A 20,460-nucleotide genomic window follows, 5' to 3' on the forward strand; every position below is an offset into this window, starting at 1 on the left:
AGCTGCTTCATCGACGATCCTTCTTTCCGTCCAAAGGTCAGAAGTGGGGATGTGTACTGATACTTGTACAATGTTCAGTTCCAATTATAGGTTCATGACCATGCTTGCAGCAACACTTGGACACCAATCTATTGCTCTGCCCATGAGGGTCAGTGTTTTAGCACTGAGACTATGGCGCATTAGCAGCCTAGTATAGGTTTGGCTTATTCCACAACACCGAACCATCAGCAACCTGAAACTGTGGAAATGCAGGCATCAAAGTATCAAAACTGCTGATCTCTCTACAGGGGGCTCAAAAAGCAGAGTTTTCCAAACACCACTCATGCTCCAGCGACCAGCGGTCACACAGTACATTTCAGCAGTGGCCATCAACCTGCCTATTTCTCTGTGTTATGGGAAGGGAGATATCAAACTCTGCCATATTCGGTTCTCTTTCATTTTCTAAAGACCACATCTCAGCACTGAGCAGTGCTGGGGACACAGTTGAATGCGTCACATATTGGTTCAGCTGAGCACTGGCGTGTCATAGTGTGGCTGTGTGTTGGGAAGGGTGGTGGTGGTGGGGGTGAGGGCACGAGGGGGAAGAGAGAGCTGCAGTAAAACATCCTGCACTTCACAAATCCACAGCTTAGATACGGTACTGTGAATGATTTATTATGCTGCTCTTTGTGTCAGGGCAACATGACTGCAAACAAGCTGCAATGTCAAGGGGTAAACGCCAAAGCTAGAAAAAACAAAGTGTCACTTCCACCAAGGGTGAGAGACAATTTTATCAGCCGTGCCAAATAACTGGCCTCCTGCTCTCGATTCAATTCTTGACCACAAGTACACAGTCAAATCCAAATGAAAGCTTCTTTCTCTCTTGCAGATCAAAATCACAATTAGAATCTGCATATGTTTATTATCACTAACATATGTGTTGACATTTCGTTTTTTTTTTGGTAGCAGTACAATGCAAGATTAAAAAAAATTCCTACCCAGTTAAAATAAGAAAAAATTCCGCCATGGATAGTCCCAAACCCAGTTACGAAAGGAAGAGGGTTGGTCATGGGGCCAGCAGCCCCATCCCGTAAAGACCCAGAGCACAGAAATGGCAACAGAAGCTCCAAAGACCTTTTCCCTGAGAGTGCAAGGGTTTAAGATGGGCTACATCTGTGGACAACTTGACAGACTGATCCAGGACAGAGGACTCCAGCTAGCTGCTGTCAGTAGGGTTGATAGACTTAAGTAAAATAAGAAATAAAATAAATAAATAGTGTAAAAGAGGAATAGTGAGGTAGTGTTCATGAACCATTCAGAAATCTGATGGCAAAGCTGTTCGTTAAATATTGAGTGTGTCTCTTCGTCCCTGCTGGTAGCAATAAGATGAGGGCATGCCCGGAAGATGAGGGTCCTTAATGATCAGTGCCACCTTCTTTCAGAAGCACTTTTTGAACATGTCTGCAATGTTGGGATAGCTTGTGCCCATGATGGAGCAGGCTGAGTCACAACCTGGAGTAGCTTCTCTTGATCCTGTACATCGGAGCCTCAATATCAGGCAGTGAAGCGACCAGTGAGAACGCTCTTCACAGTACATCTGTACAGATTTGCTCGAGTCTTTCCTCCTCCTCCAACTCCTCATGAAGTAGAGCCACTGAGGAAGTCGTGACCGCCACTGAACAAGCCGGTTAACCCATCAGATCAAGAAACTGATGCAAGAAAACTGACCAGCAGTGAGAGGGTTAAATACCAAGTCTGAAAAGTTAGCAGCTTAGAAATTTAACAAAATGAAGTCAGTTAGGATTTTATTCTCTTCCTGGGAACAAAGCATAAGCAGATCCCAGTGAACTTCCAGCCAATTCCTGCAAAACCTGAGAGGTAGATTACCAGATTCGGTGTGACTAATGCATCTATAAAGGCATGTGCAAACCTGGTTCCTTACTTCAATCATTTGTATACAACATATTATAAGTCACTGTGGAATTGTTTATTAATAACCTAAATCATAAATTCTGCAAATACTGGCTGACATTGCTCTGCTGGTGCATTGGAGATGGGCTGAATGGCCTGTTTCTGTACTCTACTTTTCCATGACCATGACTTCTCATACGCTGAGCACTATCTGCCCCTTGTGATAGAGTGATACAGCACGAAAGAGGCCAACTCATCCAAACAGAGCAAGTTACTTACCTGAGCTCGTCCCTTTTGACTGTGTTTGGTTCATATCCCTCTAAACCAGCAGTTCCCAACCTGGGGTCCATTGTCCCCTTGCTTAATGGTATTGGCCTATGCCTTAACAAAGTTGGGAAACCCTGGCCTAAACCTTTTCTATTCACATACCCATCTGAATGTCTTTTGAATCTAATTATGCCCACTTCCATAACTTCCTCTGGCAGCTCATTCTACACAGCCTCTACCCTCTGTGAGGAAAAACCTGCCCCATGGGGTCTCCTTTGAACCCTCTCCAAGGTCAGCACATCCTTTCCTGGCCTGCTGAGTCCAGCATTTTGTGTGTGTGTTGCAAAGGGCATTAGGTACTTGCACAAGGAATTCTTTCAAGCCTCAAATTTCTGCAGCACCAGGTGCTTACTTAAATCTTAGCAACTGCGATCGATGCGAGTTAGGGGTTAGTACTGGGTTAGAGGAGAAAAGAATTACACAGGCTTGTTTTAGCAGTTGTGTAGGGTAGTTTCAACTCTGTCCCTTAAGTGTATTAATAGGATCTGCAACATTACAGTGACAGTACATCTCTTATAGTGAACATTCAACGCCACCATAATGTGCTGCTTTGTGGTCACTCAGTCAACAGCCACAGGCTTTCATTGTGAACACAATGACATCATTCCTGGTTAAGAACATGACAGTGACTGCACTCTGAAAGACAATTGGGATCTTCAGACAGTCAGTGCTTTAAATATTTTGGAGAAGATCCTTCCCAGCCACAAATGAGCACTGTTTGAAATACATGTCAATGACTAATACTCAAAATACATGCAATTGAATGATACTTGATAATTGAATTGAAAGCTTTGAGATTTACGTTTATCGTGATTCCTTTGATCCCATATAACTCTAAATCAGAAGACTGCAGAACAAGCCCCCATATCAAAAAACGAGTTCATAATCAATGTAAATCAACAAGGCTATAATTTATTTTATTCAGTAAGATGATAACCCATTGCTAATAATATGCTGAATTCATGGCATTTCTGAAAGAATGGTAGGCCAAGAAATGCCAGTGTCTTTCCTAAAATTCCATTTCCATCAAAACAAAAATCACAAATACCAGACTGACCAGACTTTCAACTGGGGGATATTAACTAAAGATTTTCAATAGCTATTACTTTAGTGAAAAACATGAGGATAACTGACAATGTCCTCAAGTACCATATACTGTATGGACTATATGCACTCAGTGGCACTTTACTAGGTTCAAGAGAGGAACCCAGTGTGGTCTTCTTCTGTTGTAGCCCATCCACTTCAAGGTTCGATGTGCTTACATTCAGAGATGTTCTGCTTCAACATGTGGTTATTTGAATTACTGTCAGCTTGAACCAGCCATGCCATTCTCCTCCAACCTCTCCCATTATCAAGGACTTTTCACCCACAGAACTGCTTCTCACTGGACAATTTTTTTGTTTTTTTGCCCCATTCTCTATAAATTCTAGAGACTGGTGTGTGTGAATATCCTTGATCAGCAGTTTCTGAGATACTCAAACTGCCTAATCTAGCACCAACCATCACTCCATTGTCAAAGTCACTTTGTTCACCTTTCTTCCCCATGCTGCTGTTTAATCTGAAGAACAGCTGAACTTCTTGATCATGACTGCGTGCTTTTATGCACTGAGTTGCTGCCATATGATGGGCTGATTAGATATTTGTAATCTAATAAAGTGGCCACTGAATGTATAACCTGTACCTGTGCTTTACAAAATGCCTGTGGTATGAGATTTTACTTACTTTAAATGATCAGTCACACCCCCATTGCTAAAGAGTATCAGTGATTTGAACAAAGACCAGAAGGTTCAGACAGTTATGAGTGCGGCAGACATGCAGAAGAAAGTACTCACCAGCCTGGTATTAACAACAGGAAACAGCAATGCCAGTAATGCTCCATTTAACATGTGCATTTGCAACCTGCCAAGAGTGATGAACAGAAAACAAATGGTTATATTTTTTGTCAAGTACCAACCTAATTTATAGTAATTATTCTGCTAAATTGAAAAAGTGTGATTAAGTCTAGCACTACTGAGTTTTAGACCTTAAGATATTGGAGCAGAAGTAGGCCATTCGGCCCATCAAGTCTGCCCCGCCATTCAATCATGAGCTGATCCAATTCTCCCACTCCCCTGATCCCATACCCTTTGTTGCCCTGGCTAATCAAGAACCTATCTATCTCTACCTTAAATGCACCCAATGACTTGGCCTCCACCGTCGCTTGTGTCAACAAATTTTCATAGATTTAACACCCTCTGACTAAATTAATTTCTCTGCATCTTAGTTCTAAATGGACGTCTTTTAATCCTGAAGTCATGCCCTCTTGTCCTAGACAACCCCACCATGGGAAGTAACTGTGCCATATCTGATCTGTTCAGGTCTTTTAACATTTGGAATTTTTCTATGAGATCCCCCCCTCATTCTCCTGAACTCCAGGGAATATAGCCCAAGACCTGCCAGACGTTCCTCATACAGTAACCGTTTCATTCCTGGAATCATTCTCGTGAATCTTCTCTGAACCTACTCTGACGACAGTATATCCTTTCTAAAATAAGGAGCCCAAAACTACACACAATACTCCAAGCAACACACATAAAAGTTGCTGGTGAACGCAGCAGGCCAGGCAACATCTGTAGGAACAGGTGCAGTCGACGTTTCAGGCCGAGACCCTTCGTCAGGACTAACTGAAGGAAGAGTGAGTAAGGGATTTGAAAGTTGGAGGGGGAGGGGGAGAACCAAAATGATAGGAGAAGACAGGAGGGGGAGGGATAGAGCCAAGAGCTGGACAGGCGATAGGCAAAAGGGATACGAGAGGATCATGGGACAGGAGGTCCGGGAAGAAAGACAAGGGGGGGAGGGGAACCCAGAGGATGGGCAAGGGGTACATTCAGAGGGACAGAGGGAGAAAAAGGAGAGTGAAAGAAAGAATGTGTGCATAAAAATAAGTAACAGATGGGGTACGAGGGGGAGGTGGGGCATTAGTGGAAGTTAGAGAAGTTGATGTTCATGCCATCAGGTTGGAGGCTACCCAGACGGAATATAAGGTGTTGTTCCTCCAACCTGAGTGTGGCTTCATCTTTACAGTAGAGGAGGCCGTGGATAGACATGTCAGAATGGGAATGGGATGTGGAATTAAAATGTGTGGCCACTGGGAGATCCTGCTTTCTCTGGCAGACAGAGCGTAGGTGTTCAGCAAAGCAGTCTCCCAGTCTGCGTCGGGTCTCGCCAATATATAAAAGGCCACATCGGGAGCACCGGACGCAGTGTATCACCCCAGCTGACTCACAGGTGAAGTGTTGCCTCACCTGGAAGGACTGTTTGGGGCCCTGAATGGTGGTGAGGGAGGAAGTGTAAGGGCATGTGTAGCACTTGTTCCGCTTACACGGATAAGTGCCAGGAGGGAGATCAGTGGGGAGAGATGGGGGGGACGAATGGACAAGGGAGTTGTGTAGGGAGCGATCCCTGGGGAATGCAGAGAGAAGGGGGGGAGGGAAAGATGTGCTTAGTGGTGGGATCCCGTTGGAGGTGGCGGAAGTTACGGAGAATAATATGTTGGACCCGAAGGCTGGTGGGGTGGTAGGTGAGGACCAGGGGAACCCTATTCCTAGTGGGGTGGCGGGAGGATGGAGTGAGAGCAGATGTACGTGAAATGGGGGAGATGCGTTTAAGAGCAGAGTTGATTATGGAATACTCCAATACACAATACTCCAAGCATGGTCTCATGAGTGCCTTATAGAGCCTCAAGATCACATCCCTGCTCTTATATTCTGTGCCTCTAGAAATGAATGCCAACATTGCATTCGCCTTCTTCACCACCGACTCAACCTGGAGGTTAACCTTAAGGGTATCCTGTACAAGGACTCTGAAATCCCTTCGCATTTCTGCAATACTAGTTCATTAATATGGTGTTTTACCTGCCTTCTGCACCAGAAGTGTAATTCAGCTACCCATTTTAATTCCACTTCCCATTACGATATGTCTATCCATGGCTTCTTCCACTGAGGCAACACTTAAGTTGGAGGAACAACACCTCATATTCCGTTTGGGTATCCTCCAACCTGATGGCATGAACATCGATTTCTCAAACTTCCAGTAATGCTTCCCACTCCTTCACCATTTTCCATCCCCTTTATTTGTACAGTATTTGAGCTCGCTCTTCCTCATTTCTCTCAGTAGTTCCGCCCTTGACTTGTAATCAACTTACTTCCTTTGTACATATGAACATGCATTATGGGTAGAGAATCACCACTCATACAGAATTTGGCAAAAACTATTCAAAGTAAATTTCTTTTTAGCAACTTATAGGCAGGCCCTCAGTCAAGCTGAATGCTAGACCCAGGACTGAGAGTTAAGAAGACTAGGCAAGAACATAATAAGATGCACAGTCTCCCAAAGGCCTGCACAAGGAAGTCTCTGCTCCCCAAATATTTGCAGAATTATTATTACCAGTTAAATTATGCAGTTATTGTACTAGGTGCTGCTAAACCAAACATTAAAGTAAACCTGCTCCAGTAGCAAGTCTGTTCGAGTCAGAGACCAGTTTGATGGAGAAGTGAAAATGTATTTAAATCTGCAATTCCACTTTCATCGCGCAACACTCTTGATTAGCTGCTACTCACATTTCATAAAAAGCTTGCTCATGGGATGAGGATGTCATCGCTAAAGCCAGCATTTATTTCTTATCCCTAATTGTTACCGCATTCCCACCCCACTCACACCCATACAGCTATACTATTTCTTGGTTGGATTCAAAATCATCACCAGATCAACAGTCCAGGTCTCTGGCTGGTCGACATTCACTGACACCAGAAAATTTGTACTTGTTGGAAATCCAAAGACAGACAGACAGACAGACAGACACACACACACACACACACACAATGCTGGAGGAACTCTGCGGGCCAGGTAGCATCTATGGAAGAGAGTGAACAGTCGCCGTTTTGAGCCGAGACCTGAAACTGAATTCATACCACTTTCTTTCCAGCCTTGCGGGTGTTACATATTATTGCCCCACAATCTAATTTATTAAAAGGTGCTTACCCTGTTCACATTTACCCAAATGTCAGGAATCCCCCTTTTTGCAATGTAATCAGCACATTCTTTTAGCAACTAGCAAAAAAAAATCTAATTGTAGTTAACAGGTTTTTGCATGTCCAATGCTCCAGAAAATTAAGGCTAATTCTTCTTCATAGCAACCTCCAAATTTGCTGCATTTGCTTTCCTTGCGGAAATCACGACATCACAGACTTTATGACAGCACCAGTTCCAGCTTGAGTAGGGTTTCATTTAGTAGCACCCAAGTACAACAACTACATCATTATTCAGGAAAGCCAAATAACCTGTCTTAGCATTGTCGGTCAAAGTCAGACGGACAAAGGTTCTTAGACATTACAAGGGGCACGTTCTCAACTCCATCCATTTCCCCACCTATTAAAAAGCTGGTATAAATATACATTCAGAGGCCACTTTAATCAGTACACCTGCTCATTAATGCAAACATCTAATCAGCCAGTCACATGGCTGCAACTCAATGCATAAAAGCATGCTGACATGGTCAAGCGGTTCAGACCAAACACCAGAGTGGGGAAGGGAAGTGATTTGAGTGATTTTGACTGTGGAATGATTGTTGGTGCCAGACAGGGTGGTTTCAGTATCTAAGAAACTGCTGATCTCCTAGGATTTTTAAGCACAACAGTCTCTAGAACTTACAGAGAATGGTGTGAAAAACAAAAAAAAATGTAGTGAGCAGCAGCCCTGTGGGTGAAAATGCCTTGTTAATGAGAAAGGTCCAAGATAAACGGCCAGAGTGGTTCAAGCTGACAGTAACTCAAATAACCACGCATTGTAACTGTCACAAACAAGAGAAAATCTGCAGATGCTGTAAATCCAAGCAACTCACACAAAAATGCTGGAGGATCTCATCAGGCCAGAAAGCATCTACGGAAAAGTGTAAACAGCTGATGTTTTAGGCCGAGGCCCTTCATGAGGACTGGAGAAAAAAGATGAGAAGTCAGAGTAAGAAGCTGGTGGAGGGGAGGAAAAAAATACAAGGTTGTAGGCGATAGGTGAGGGATGAAGTACAGAGCTGGGAAGTTGATTGGTGAAAGAGATAAAGGGCTGGAGAAGGGGGAATCTGATAGGAAAGGACAGGAGGCCTGATGGCATGAACATGGCATGATTTCTTGAACTTCTGGTAATGGGCCTCTCCCTCTCCTTCACCACTCCCCATTCCCATCTCTCACCTTCTCTCCTTACTTGCCATCACCTTCCTCTGGTGCTCCTTCCCCTTCCCTTTCTTCCATGGCCTTGTGCCCTCTCCTATCAGAAACCCCCTCCTCCAGGCCTGTATCTCATTAACCAATTGACTTCCCAGCTCTTTAATCACCCCTCCCCTTCCCAGTTTCGCCTATCACCTACTACCTTGTATTTCTTCCTCCCCTCTCCCCACCTTCTTACTCTGACATCTCATCTTTTTTTTCTCCAGTCCTGACGCAGGGTCTCGGCCCGAAACGTCAATTGTTTGCTCTTTTGCACACCTGGCCTGCTGAGTTCCTCCAGAACTTTTTTGTGGGTTGCATTGCCACTGTGGCTTGCATAAGAGTATCTCTGAATGCACAACACGTTGAACCATGAAGTGGATGGGCTACATCAGCAGAAAGCCACAAACATACACTCAGTGTCCACTTTATTAGGTAGAGGAGATACCTAATAAAATGGCCACTGAGTGCATGCAAAGGCATCTCAGACAACGTTGGCAGCATGAATTAGTTATATATGGATTTTCTATTTAGAGTTGTTCTGCTGTCAATGCATGGGCAAAGCATTAATGATGGAAGGTCACATTAGAAATAAACATGCCCTACAACATTAACAATCAACCCTGTGTGCTCACTTTTACAGTTCAGACCTTTAGAAAAATAATTAGAACTTTAAAATGACAACTTCTCCAAAAACGTATGCAATTCTGTTCAGCTAGGTACAAGGCAGCAGGGAAATAGCCTTCTCCCAACTACAGATATAACTACAGAAATCTCATAACTCAACTGAGTTTATTAGCTACGTTTCTATCATTTCTACTGATCAGCTCTTCTGAAGTGTTGGATTGGAGTATAGAATGGTTATTTTTCTTGTACTTTAACTTTAGTATGCGTGCTTGCATTTTTACGTAATCACTAAGATAAATGTAGTTCTTCAGTGAAATTTCCAGTAATTAGAGTACAGTTGCTTCCGTATTTTACTAGCTGCTCCTTAATTTTCTGTGGCAGTTATCATAACACTTGAATCTGGCTGTTTTATAGGTTATTGTTATCACTGAAATTTTTTGTTATCTCTAGTCTGAGACAACCAAGGCTATTTTTTCCTTTTCTTTGTTCTCTTGACACTTGTTTTTCTTCTTTGCTCTTCTAATATGTAATAAAATGATCATGAACAATAAGCTTTATGCCTCGTTCTTGACTTCCAAAAAAACCCAGCATCAGAATCCAACAAAAGTGATGCAAAACATCAAGAAAGTCCGACAAACCAGAGCTCCAAATCCCACTCTGCAAAGCTCTGGGCAAGAGGAACTTGAGTAAGTGACTCACACAATCCACAGCCCAAACGTAGCAAAGGAAATGAGTAGAAAATGCCAAAAACATCTAATTATAAATTCATTACGAAGTACATCATTATGCATCGTGTCGTGTAAGGTAATCATGGCCTTCTGTCTGTCTTTAATCTGAGAAGTTCTAATAAGCTCTTCAAAACTTTTGCCTGTCCATCCCTTCATGTAACTCATGAATGTCATGCACTGTCAACCGTAACTTTTTCTTCCATCTCATCACTGCAAGATGCTTGAGCTTCTCTTTCGTCAGTACAGGTCCCAGAAACTCCAGCTGCCATTTCCCGATTGATGATATCAGCCCTCTTGTTATTCCGGCTTTTTGTAGCACTTCCTCATTTGTTACTCTGTCCTTCCACAATATTTTTATCATTCTTCTCAAAAGCCACATTTCTACAGCTACGTCTTCCCTTATCTTGCTTTGATTTTGTCCACACGTTGATATTATTCCACACTAACATATGGAGGCAAATGTTGGACAATATCCCCAAGGACATTCCTTCTAATCTGGTTCCATCTTTGACTAAACTCAAATTCGGCATTCAAGGACAAGGTGAGCTTGAGAGAAGAAAGGATTATGCCCTGCAGATAGTAGTTGGGGGTTATTGCTCATATAATTGCCTCTTTTACAATTTATCAGAAACGATTAGGATCATTTCCCTTAATAAATATTTATAAGGGTAAAATGAAGTCATTTACAACCAAAGCACCTCAAATACCAGTTCCACAGCTGCTGAGTACAAGGTCAGCAGCTTAGTAGCTATATATAATGGTAGGACCAATATGCTCATAAATCATATCAAATATATGAGTAAAACTGAGAAGCTGTCTGGGACAGAAAAAAAAACCCCAAAGTGAAAACCTGTCTTTATCCGTAGTTTTTCATGTCTAATACTCCAACTCAATTTTGTTTTCTTTTGATTCAAATCAGGGGAAGATGAAATAAGGTGCCAGTTCTCTCCCTCCTGCCTGACAGTCATAAAGCACTACAACACAAAAATCAGCCCTTCAGCCCATCTAGTCCATGCCAAACTATTATTCTGCCTAGTCCCATCGACTCGCACCTGGGCCCATTCCCCTCCATACCTCTCCCATCCATGTATTTATCCAAACTTCTCTTAAATGTTATAATCAAATCTGCGCTCACCACTTCCGCTGGCACCTCACACCACATTTGCACCATCCTCTGAGTGAAGAAGATCCCCCTCAGGTTACCTTAAATATTGCACCTTTTACCTTTAACCTATGATCTCTAGTCTCACTGAACCTCAGTGGAAAAAGCCTGCTTGCATGTACATTATCTATACCCCTCATAATTTTGTATACCTCCATCGAGTCTCCCATCATTCTCTTATGCTTCAGGGAACAAAGTCTTAACCGATTCAACCTTTCCCTGTAAGTCAGGTCCTCAAATACTAGCAACGTCCTTGTAAATTTATTCTGCATCAATGCTTTGCTGTTCTCTGTTAATGAAAGAGGTCATAGGAGAATGGGGAGACTGGTTTACGCTGACAGGAAGGCGACAGTCACCTTACCACCGTGGTGTGCTGAAAGAGCATCTCTGACTGCACAACACATCGAATCTTGAAGTGGATAGGCTGCAGCAGAAGGCCACGAACATACACTCAGTTCAAGTTCAAAGTATATGTATGTCACCTTATACAACCCCAAGATTCGTTCTCTTGCAGGCATACACAGTAAATCCAAGAAACACAATGAAAGACCGCATTCAGCAGGATGGACAAACAACCAGTGTGCTAAACGCAACAAACTGTGACAATACCAAAGGAGGAAAAAATAATAAAAAAAGCAATAAATGTTGGGAACAGGAGGTACCTAATAAAGTGGCCACTGAATGTATAAACTTCTAAGCAGTTGACCCCTCATCCTCTTGCACACACCGGAGAATAAATATCCAGCATGACTAACCTCTCCCTATAATTCAAGCCCTTTGCCTCAGGCAGCCCTTGTAAACCTCTTCTGCACCCTCACCAGCTTGGTAATGCCTTTTTCTTATAACAGGCTGACCCAAACTGTACACTATACTCCAAGTGCAGCTTCACCAGTGACTTGCAGAATAATATACCCAATCTTAAATTTGATGCCCTGACTGATGAAGGTTAGCATGCTAAACGCCTTCTTCAACACCCTCTTACTTGTACAGCCACTTTCAGCGAACTGTGCAATTCTACACCAAGGTCTCTCTGTTCCATAACACTTGTTGATATCTTGCCATTCGATGTATAGTTCTATCCTGGTTTGACTGTCCAAAATACACCATACACTGATCCAAAGGGAAATCCATTTGTGTTCCTCGGCCCATCTCCTTAACAGATTATGAACTTTTTATAATTCATTCCAACCTGCTTCACCATCAATGAGACTCCCAAATTTAGTGTCATCAGCAAACTTGTTAATAGTGCCAAGGACATTCATACTGACATTATTTACATAAATAATGAATAACTGAGGTCTCATCACTGACCCACCAGTCACAGGCTTCCAGTCGGAGAACTGCCCTTCAACCATCATCCTCTGCTTCCTATCATCAAGCCAATTCCGCATCCATCTCGCAACCTCTCCCTAAATCCTACTTGACCTAATCTTCCAGATCACCCTGCCACGCAGGTCCCAGTCAGAGACAAAATCCATTGTTCCACCATCATCTGTTACCCTCTGTCACCTCTTCAAAAAAAAAACTCTAGAAGATTCATGAGACATGGCCTCCCATGCACAAAACCATGTTGACCATTCCTGATCAGGCCTTTGCCAACCAGGTGATGGTAGATCTCGTCCCTCATAACTCCAGTAACTTTCCGATAACAAAAGAGTCTCAGTTGAAACATGCTGCAATAAATGTGACTTTACTGGTGACTTTCAAGAGATACTAATTGTTCTTTTAAATACTATTATTTTAAAGAATACAAGTGCTCCTAACAGCATGAGTTCTGGGGAATAACCATGGGTACATCCACAACAGTGACTAAGCCAATTGCAGACACATAATACCGTTCTTATCTGCGCCAGAGCTGTGGCAGTTCTACTTTGTAATCTACTACAGCATTTGTGGCTGAGTAACGATGGAAATCCCCTGGCATTCTTGGCTGCCACATCTATGCAAATGACAATTCTAAATGCCGAATAAATGCAAGATTCACACACTGGTCCCCAGGTGTGCAAATCCATAAACTCTTAAAAAAAACCTCTGAATCCTTGTTAAGTGCAATATTGTAACCAGTCAGTTTATCCCCCTAGTTTTTGGTCTGAATTTACAGCTGCCTATGGATTCAAACAACAGTGCTTTGAAGAGTTCTTCCAGCCTTATGATGACTCCTACAAATGGGCTACTGGCAGCTTTCTGTAGAGTAGCGTAGTGCAGTACCGTACCTCAGAGCTAATATATGTAACTAAATACCCTCCAGCCAGTCCCTCACTGGAGCTTGTGCTGAAATCATGTAATTTCCATATCAACAACATTATAGGCCACAAGAAACATTTGCAGCTTTCCACAGAAAACGTGAGTGGTCCACACCCTCTATCATTCTCCTGTTTGAGCTTCAGTTCATCCCCCACCCATAAACCTACCCCCTCACCTGTCTTCACCTGTCCCCTTCCACCTCATACCCCTTCTCCTCCCCGGCCTTATTCTAGCTTCTTCCCCCATCCTTTCCAGCCCTGATGAAGGGTCTTGGCCCAGAATGTCATTGATTTATTTCTCTCCATAGATGCTGCCTGACCTGCTGAGTTCCTCCAGCATTATTACTCTGGATTTCTGCATCTGCAGGATCTCTTGTTTATTACTGCTTGGGCTTCAGCAGCCATTTCCTTTCCCCTCTGCCAGTGAAGCACTGTTCTAATCTTTCGCCACTGTTTGTAAACCACACAGCCTGCCTTTCCTTCATTCGACTTTATAAGTAATTACTGAGACATTAAAGTCGAGTGCCAAGTCTAACAAACACACGCCACTGCTTGGAATTTTCAATGTCAGCCTTTGATCTCACCCACACATGTGCACGTACTAGGATGTGATCAGGGAGGCTGAACCTTCAGAGACACGACAGCTACAGTCCACAAGGTAAATGTATCATTTTTTTAAAAAAAGTACGAATTTGCTTTTCTTTTTAAAAATATTTTCAGTTCCCAAGACAAACTGCAAAGGTGCATTTGCACACTGCTAGAATTCTGGTAAATCTATGGTAGTTTTTTAGATTATGAGGACACTCAGTCCTCACTTATTGTCATTTAGAAATGCATGCATTAAAAAATGATACAATGTTCCTCCAGAAAGATATCACAGAAACACAGGACAAACCAAGACTAAAACTGACAAAACCACATAATTATAACGTATAGTTACAACAGTGCAAAGCAATACTGTAATTTGATAAAGAGCAGACCATGGGCACGGTAAAAACAAAGTCTCAAGTCCCGATAGCCTCATCATCTCACAAAGATGGTAGAAGGGAGAAACTCTCCCCGCCATGAACCTCCAAGCGCCACAAACTTGCCGATGCATTGGAAGCACCCGACCGCAGCCGACTCTGAGTCCGTCTGAAAACTTTGAGCCTCCGGCCAGCCCTCAGACACCAAGCAACGAGCACCATCTCTGCCGAGCGCTTCAACCCCGCCCCGGCCGCTGAGCAACAAGCAAAGCCGAGGACTCGGGGCCTTCCCCTCCGGAGATTCTGGATCACACAGTAGCAGCGGCAGCGAAACAGGCATTTCAGAAGTTTCATCAGATGTTCCTCCGTTATCTCACGTCTGTCTCAATCAAATCAGGATTGTGCACGGCACCCTACTTAACAGATAACAGGTATCATTCACCGGAGTGGCCGCTGCGAGCTGCGTCGCGTCGCCATCTTCTCCTCCGGATAATATTTATTTATTAGTTAGCGATACAGCACAGTATCTGACACTTCTGACCGAACACACGCTGCACAATTACACCCTTCTGTCCAACTAACCTATATGTGGTTGGAGTGTGGGAGGAAACTGAAGCTCCTGGAGGGAGCCCACGTAGTCACAGGGAAAACGTACAATCACCTGACAGACAGCAGAGGGAACTTTAACCAGGTGCTGGTACTGTAATAGTGTTACACAATCTGCCGTGCCATCATGCCACCCAGACGACGCAGAACCTCTTGATAATGATAATTATTCCAACTCTAGCTACAAAGAAGTGCCTAGGTGTACTACTTACGTCATAAAGATACGTGATGATGTCACGTCACTTGACTGCATAACTTATGGACATGACTATATACAAATAATCCATACAAAAGTTGATCCAGTTTTAAGTTGACCCGGACCTGGGCCATACCCTCCAAATATCCGGACCTACCTCTCGGTTTTTTTGCACTACCTTACGTTCCATTTTTCTATTTTCTATTTATGATTTATAATTTAAATTTTTAATATTTACTAATTTTTACTATTTTTAATATCTTTACTATTTAATATTTGTAATCCTGGGAGTGTGAAGCACAGAATCAAATATCGCTGTGATGATTGTATGTTCTAGTACCAATTGTTTGGCGACAATAAAGTAAGTATAAATTCAATGCACCTTGATTAATCCCGTGGAGCCCGTGGAGGGTCAGACACCCTGAGCCAATAGGCGGGTCCTGGATTTATTTCCACCTGGCATAGTTTGCATATTGTTGTTTGATTGGTTGTGGTTTTTGTATTGCTATGTTTATACTCTATTCTTGATTGGTGTAGCTGCAACGAAACTCAATTTCCCTTGGGATCAATAAAGTATGTCTATGTCTACGTCTAATAAATTTGGTAACATTTATGATAATCGACTATGGCATAAATATGTGTCAGTTTTTGACAATCTAGGTTTGCAGAAAATTATTCATAATTTATTAATTCTTGTTGCATCTGATTGAAAATGGTGGTAGGCCGTCAGGGTGAATGCAAAAGCACACTCCAGGATATGGCTCTGAATTCGACCAGGGTTTACTACGTGGAAATAATTTTGTTGAAACACAAAGGTGTAAGAATTGCTACATTCAATAAAACCTTTGATCACAGGCTATGGAAGGTACCGAGTAAAATTTGGCTTCAATGAATGTAACTAACTATCTTCACAGAAGGAGCCACTTTGACTTGAAAGTAATTAAGATGGTCATGTGGAAAGAACACTGTCTATTTAATTATGGTGTCAATCCTAAGATAGCTAATGAGGCCAGTGTGGACATGGTGGAGGATTACAAATACCTGGGGATACGAATTGACAATAAACTGGACTGGTCAAACAACACTGAGGCTGTCTACAAGAAGGATCAAAGAGGAGAGAGAGAGAGATAGAGAAAGAACGTGTGTATATATATAAATAACGGTACACACATTCATTCTTTCTCTCCCTCTCCTTTTTCTCCCTCTGTCCCTCTGACTATACCCCTTGCCCATCCTCTGGGTCCCCCCCCCCTTGTCTTTCTTCCCGGACCTCCTGTCCCATGATCCTCTCGTATCCCTTTTGCCTATCACCTGTCCAGCTCTTGGTTCCATCCCTCCCCCTCCTGTCTTCTCCTATCACTTTGGATCTCCCCCTCCCCCTCCAACTTTCAAATCCCTTACTCACTCTTCCTTCAGTTAGTCCTGACGAAGGGTCTCGGCCTGAAACGTCGACTGTACCTCTTCCTAGAGATGCTGCCTGGCCTGCTGCGTTCACCAGCAACTTTTATGTGTGTTGCTTGAATTTCCAGCATCTGCAGAATTCCTCGTGTTTACGTACATACTGTGGCCACTAGGAAACATACTGAACAGCTACATGCATACAAGCAGTTATATGAAGTACAAGCAGGTAATTAATCATTAAGCTGCAAAGAAATTAACAATTTAATAGTCTGATCCAACACTTGCATTCAGTAACAGGGATTTCAGCACTGTAGCCTATCCTGAAACTAGATACAAGCAATGCGCGTAGGTCATGCTGAACAAACTATCACACAACACTCAGGCTAGAAGAAAGTTAGGGTTAACAAATGGCAAGTTAAAGTCAAAATAAAAGGCAATCTCATTCATCAATTTAGATTTCACAAGAAATTCCTCCTTTAAAAATTTACAGCATGTTTCTACAGTCAGAGGCATAGAATGAGTTATCATAACTACAGAAGCAGACATTCCAATTCCCTACAGAAGAAGTCTCCAGCTGATTTCCAAACAAGCAACAATGTTCATATGAACACAAGCAAGAGTTCACATTGCTGCAACTTGATCAGGAGTGTTCACAATATTTTGAATGGCACCGATTATTTGTTGGTTGATTCGGCTCTGCTATGTTTGAATATCTTCAAAATTTTACCTCTACTAATTCCAGATTTATCTGCGTGTGTCACATTTCACACCTGAAACTGTACTCAGGGCTGCAAGAGCTCGAAATGAATTTGTAAAGCACGTTTCTTACCTGAAAACAATTAGGGCAATTCTACAGGGAGGACATGCAAGGAGGAAGATCTGTAATTGAAACAAAGTGATTAGTGTTCCTGCGATTCTTAAAACTTCAACGTGTATTCATTATAGCAATCCTTTTATACTCCTCGATGGAAATAATTTTATTCAAACAGTTCCTAGGGGATTGACATTAATTCTGCAGATCCTGTGCAAAGTGAATCTAGACAGCACACCTTGAACGAGCCAATTCTAACTTTAGAGGTTCTGTGACCCGATCCCTGTCACAAACTAGTGGGAAAGATACAAAGGCTAGAGCGGCTATTGGAAAAGTTTGAATATTATTTACTTCATCCTCTTCCAACCAGTGCAGTGCCTGCCAGGAGTTGGAGACTCTGACTTGTTTCCATGTCCTTGTAACAGTGGCTAAGGGGGCGGCACAGTTAGCACAATAGCTTTACAGCTCCAGCAATCTCCAGTTGGAGTGTAATTCCACTGCTATAAGGAGCTTGCACGTCCCACCCGTGACTGTGTGGGTTTCCAACGGGTGCTCCGGTTTCCCCCCACCTTCCGGAGATGTACGGGTTGGGGTTAGTGAGCTGGGCTCATGCTACGTTGGTGCCAACTGTGCCTTAGCACAATCCTCGGGCAGTTGACACAACATGACACATTTCACTCAATGTTCTGATATACAAAATTTTTAGCACTGATTTAACACAGCAAATCAGTCTCCTGAATACTGTGCCAGCCTTGCTGGCATGAGTGACCAGGGTCATCAACAACATATTTCAAAAATGAAATGGGTAGCTCTGACCTCTGCTATCCCTGTCCCTCTCCTCCCTCCCTCTTGCAGCACCAGGCGAACAGCAGGATTATACAGTAATGATAGCCTGAAGGTCAGGAGCACAGCTTATCTATCGGTCAGTTTTTCAGGGGGAAGGCCTCGCTCTGCCCCCTGAAAACAAGGCTAATATAACTCTAGTGTCATTGCTGTTAATGGTATTGTCGTGGTCACTGTGTCTGCTGGGCGTCTCAATGGTCAAGGGTTGTCCCAAAGTCATCAGCTCCACACCAACTCACGGCTCTTTTCTTCACAGATCAGATGTCTGGTTTGTGACTATTATACTGGACAAAAGCACCTATATTAGTACCACACAGGGCAGTCAATATCCCCATTTAAATATGGGGCTGTCAACATCCCGAATACGGACAGATTTTAATCACTTTCTGAACATATTCAGCTTCTTGTAAATCATCACAGAGGATGACTGCTGTCAATCTACTTCAGACTTCGTTAATTCTCTGCAACAGCCCATTCTTGGTATTTACACTAGTACTTTTTTTAACTTGTGTAACTTAAACTTTGCATCCTCAATTTTTCCACCTTGTTTGCTGGTCTATGCATTTTATTATTATCATGATGGGTGCAATCTAATCTTGAAATACAGTATGCAACTTCCTACTGCCATTATTATGCAGGAGCCTTAAACAGCCTGGACTGAAATAAAATGTCAAGCTTATTAATAACCTGGGTCAATTAGAGATAATGTCACGAGAGAAAATGAATGTGCAACAAGGATTTGGAGCTGAAGATAATGGCTTTCACATTGCCAATGTTTGAGTGTGTTGATCCATCACATAAGTCTACAGTATGAGATATGGCATATCATAGAACACTACAGTATAGAACATAGAATAGTACAGCACAGTACAGGCCCTTCGGCCCACAATGTTGTGCCGACCCTCAAACCCTGCCTCCCATATAAGCCCCCACCTTAAATTCCTCCATATACCTGTCTAGTAGTCTCTTAAACTTCACTAGTGTATTTTCCTCCACCACCGACTCAGGCAGTGCATTCCACGCACCAACCACTCTCCGAGTAAAAAACCTTCCTCTAATATCCCCCTTGAAATTCCCACCCCTTACCTTAAAGCGTTGTCCTCTTGTATTGAGTAGTGGTGCCCTGGGGAAGAGGCGCTGGCTATCCACTATCTATTCCTCTTAATACAGTATCTTGTACATCTCTATCATGTCTCCTCTCATCCTCCTTCTCTCCAATGAACTATGACATATCATCATAGAACACTACAGCACAGCAACAGGCCCCTCGACCAAACCAAACTATTATTCTGCCTAGTCCCATCGACCTGCACCCATACCATAGTTCTCCAACCCTTCCCATCCATGTATCTATCCAAATTTCTCTTTGAATGTTGAAATGAAACTCACATCCACAACTTCAACTGGCAGCTTGTTCCACGCTCATCACCCTCTGAGTAGAGAGGCTCCCCCCATGTTCCTCTTAAAACATTTCACTTTTCACACTTAAACCAAGACCTCTAGTTCTAGTCTCATCCAGCCTCAGTGGAAAAAACCTATGTGCATTTACCCTATCCACACCCCTCATAATTGGGTATACCTCTGTCGAACTCCTCTCATTCTCCTATGTTCTGGAGAATAAAGTCCAAACCTATTCAACCTTCCCCTATAACTCAGGTCTTCAAGTCCCAGCACCATTCTTGTAAATTTGCTCTGCACGCTTTCAATCTTAATGATTTATCATTCCTGTACGTAATGTAAGTGACCAGAACTGCACACAGTACTCCAAATTAAGCCTCACCAACATCTTACAGCTTCAACCATATGCCAAAAGCTCTCTTTATGACCCTACCAAGCTGTAATCCCAGATTCCTCTGTTCTATCACACGTCACAGTGCCCTACCACTCACAGTCCCAGGTCCTCCTAAAGTGCACCATCTCACACGTGTCTGCATTAATTTCCATTTGCCAATTTTCAGCCCATGTTTCCAGCTGGTACAGATCCCATGCCAAGCTTTGGTATCCTTCCTTAATGACCACTACGCCCCAAATCTTGGTGTCATCCACAAATCTGCTGATGCAGTTTACCACAATATCATCCAGATTGTTGATATAGATGACAAACAACAACGGACCCAGCACCGATCACTGCCATATATCACTAATCACAGGCTTCCACTCAGAGACACAACCATCTACATGTCCAGCTAAATTAAAAGTGTAAAGGAGTACTGCAATACCCGATTTTACTGAGGTAGAATATTACTATAATTTAACTTACAAAATGAAATTTGTGTTGTTACTAATGATAAATATTTAGTTGGTAGAGATTAGATTACTATGGGCCCTGCACATTTCAGAAACTGCTTTCCAATAGGATAGACAACCTCCTGGAAGGGATTTCCCTGTTCCAAATCCTCCTCCCCTGACCCTTCCCATCATTCCC

The 20,460-nt window shown here is 42.8% G+C and overlaps 1 protein-coding gene across 2 annotated transcripts in view; it reads right to left on the reverse strand.

Moving 5' to 3' along the window:
• LOC140204292 (transmembrane protein 164) overlaps positions 1–20,460 on the reverse strand; it is a 149,425-nt gene that overhangs the window by 82,225 nt on the left and 46,740 nt on the right. The window contains exons 2-3 of one of the 2 annotated variants that reach the window (XM_072270887.1): positions 17,211–17,260; positions 4,050–4,116 (exon numbers count right to left, since the gene is read on the reverse strand). In XM_072270887.1, the coding sequence (XP_072126988.1) occupies positions 4,050–4,116; positions 17,211–17,260 (117 nt within the window). Of the gene's footprint in view, positions 1–4,049; positions 4,117–6,110; positions 6,184–17,210; positions 17,261–20,460 lie in introns of those variants that run through there. The other variant, XM_072270888.1, reaches the window with a different exon arrangement.

This window comes from Mobula birostris, chromosome 10 (assembly GCF_030028105.1).
Source record: "Mobula birostris isolate sMobBir1 chromosome 10, sMobBir1.hap1, whole genome shotgun sequence".
Classification (NCBI taxonomy): domain Eukaryota; kingdom Metazoa; phylum Chordata; class Chondrichthyes; order Myliobatiformes; family Myliobatidae; genus Mobula; species Mobula birostris.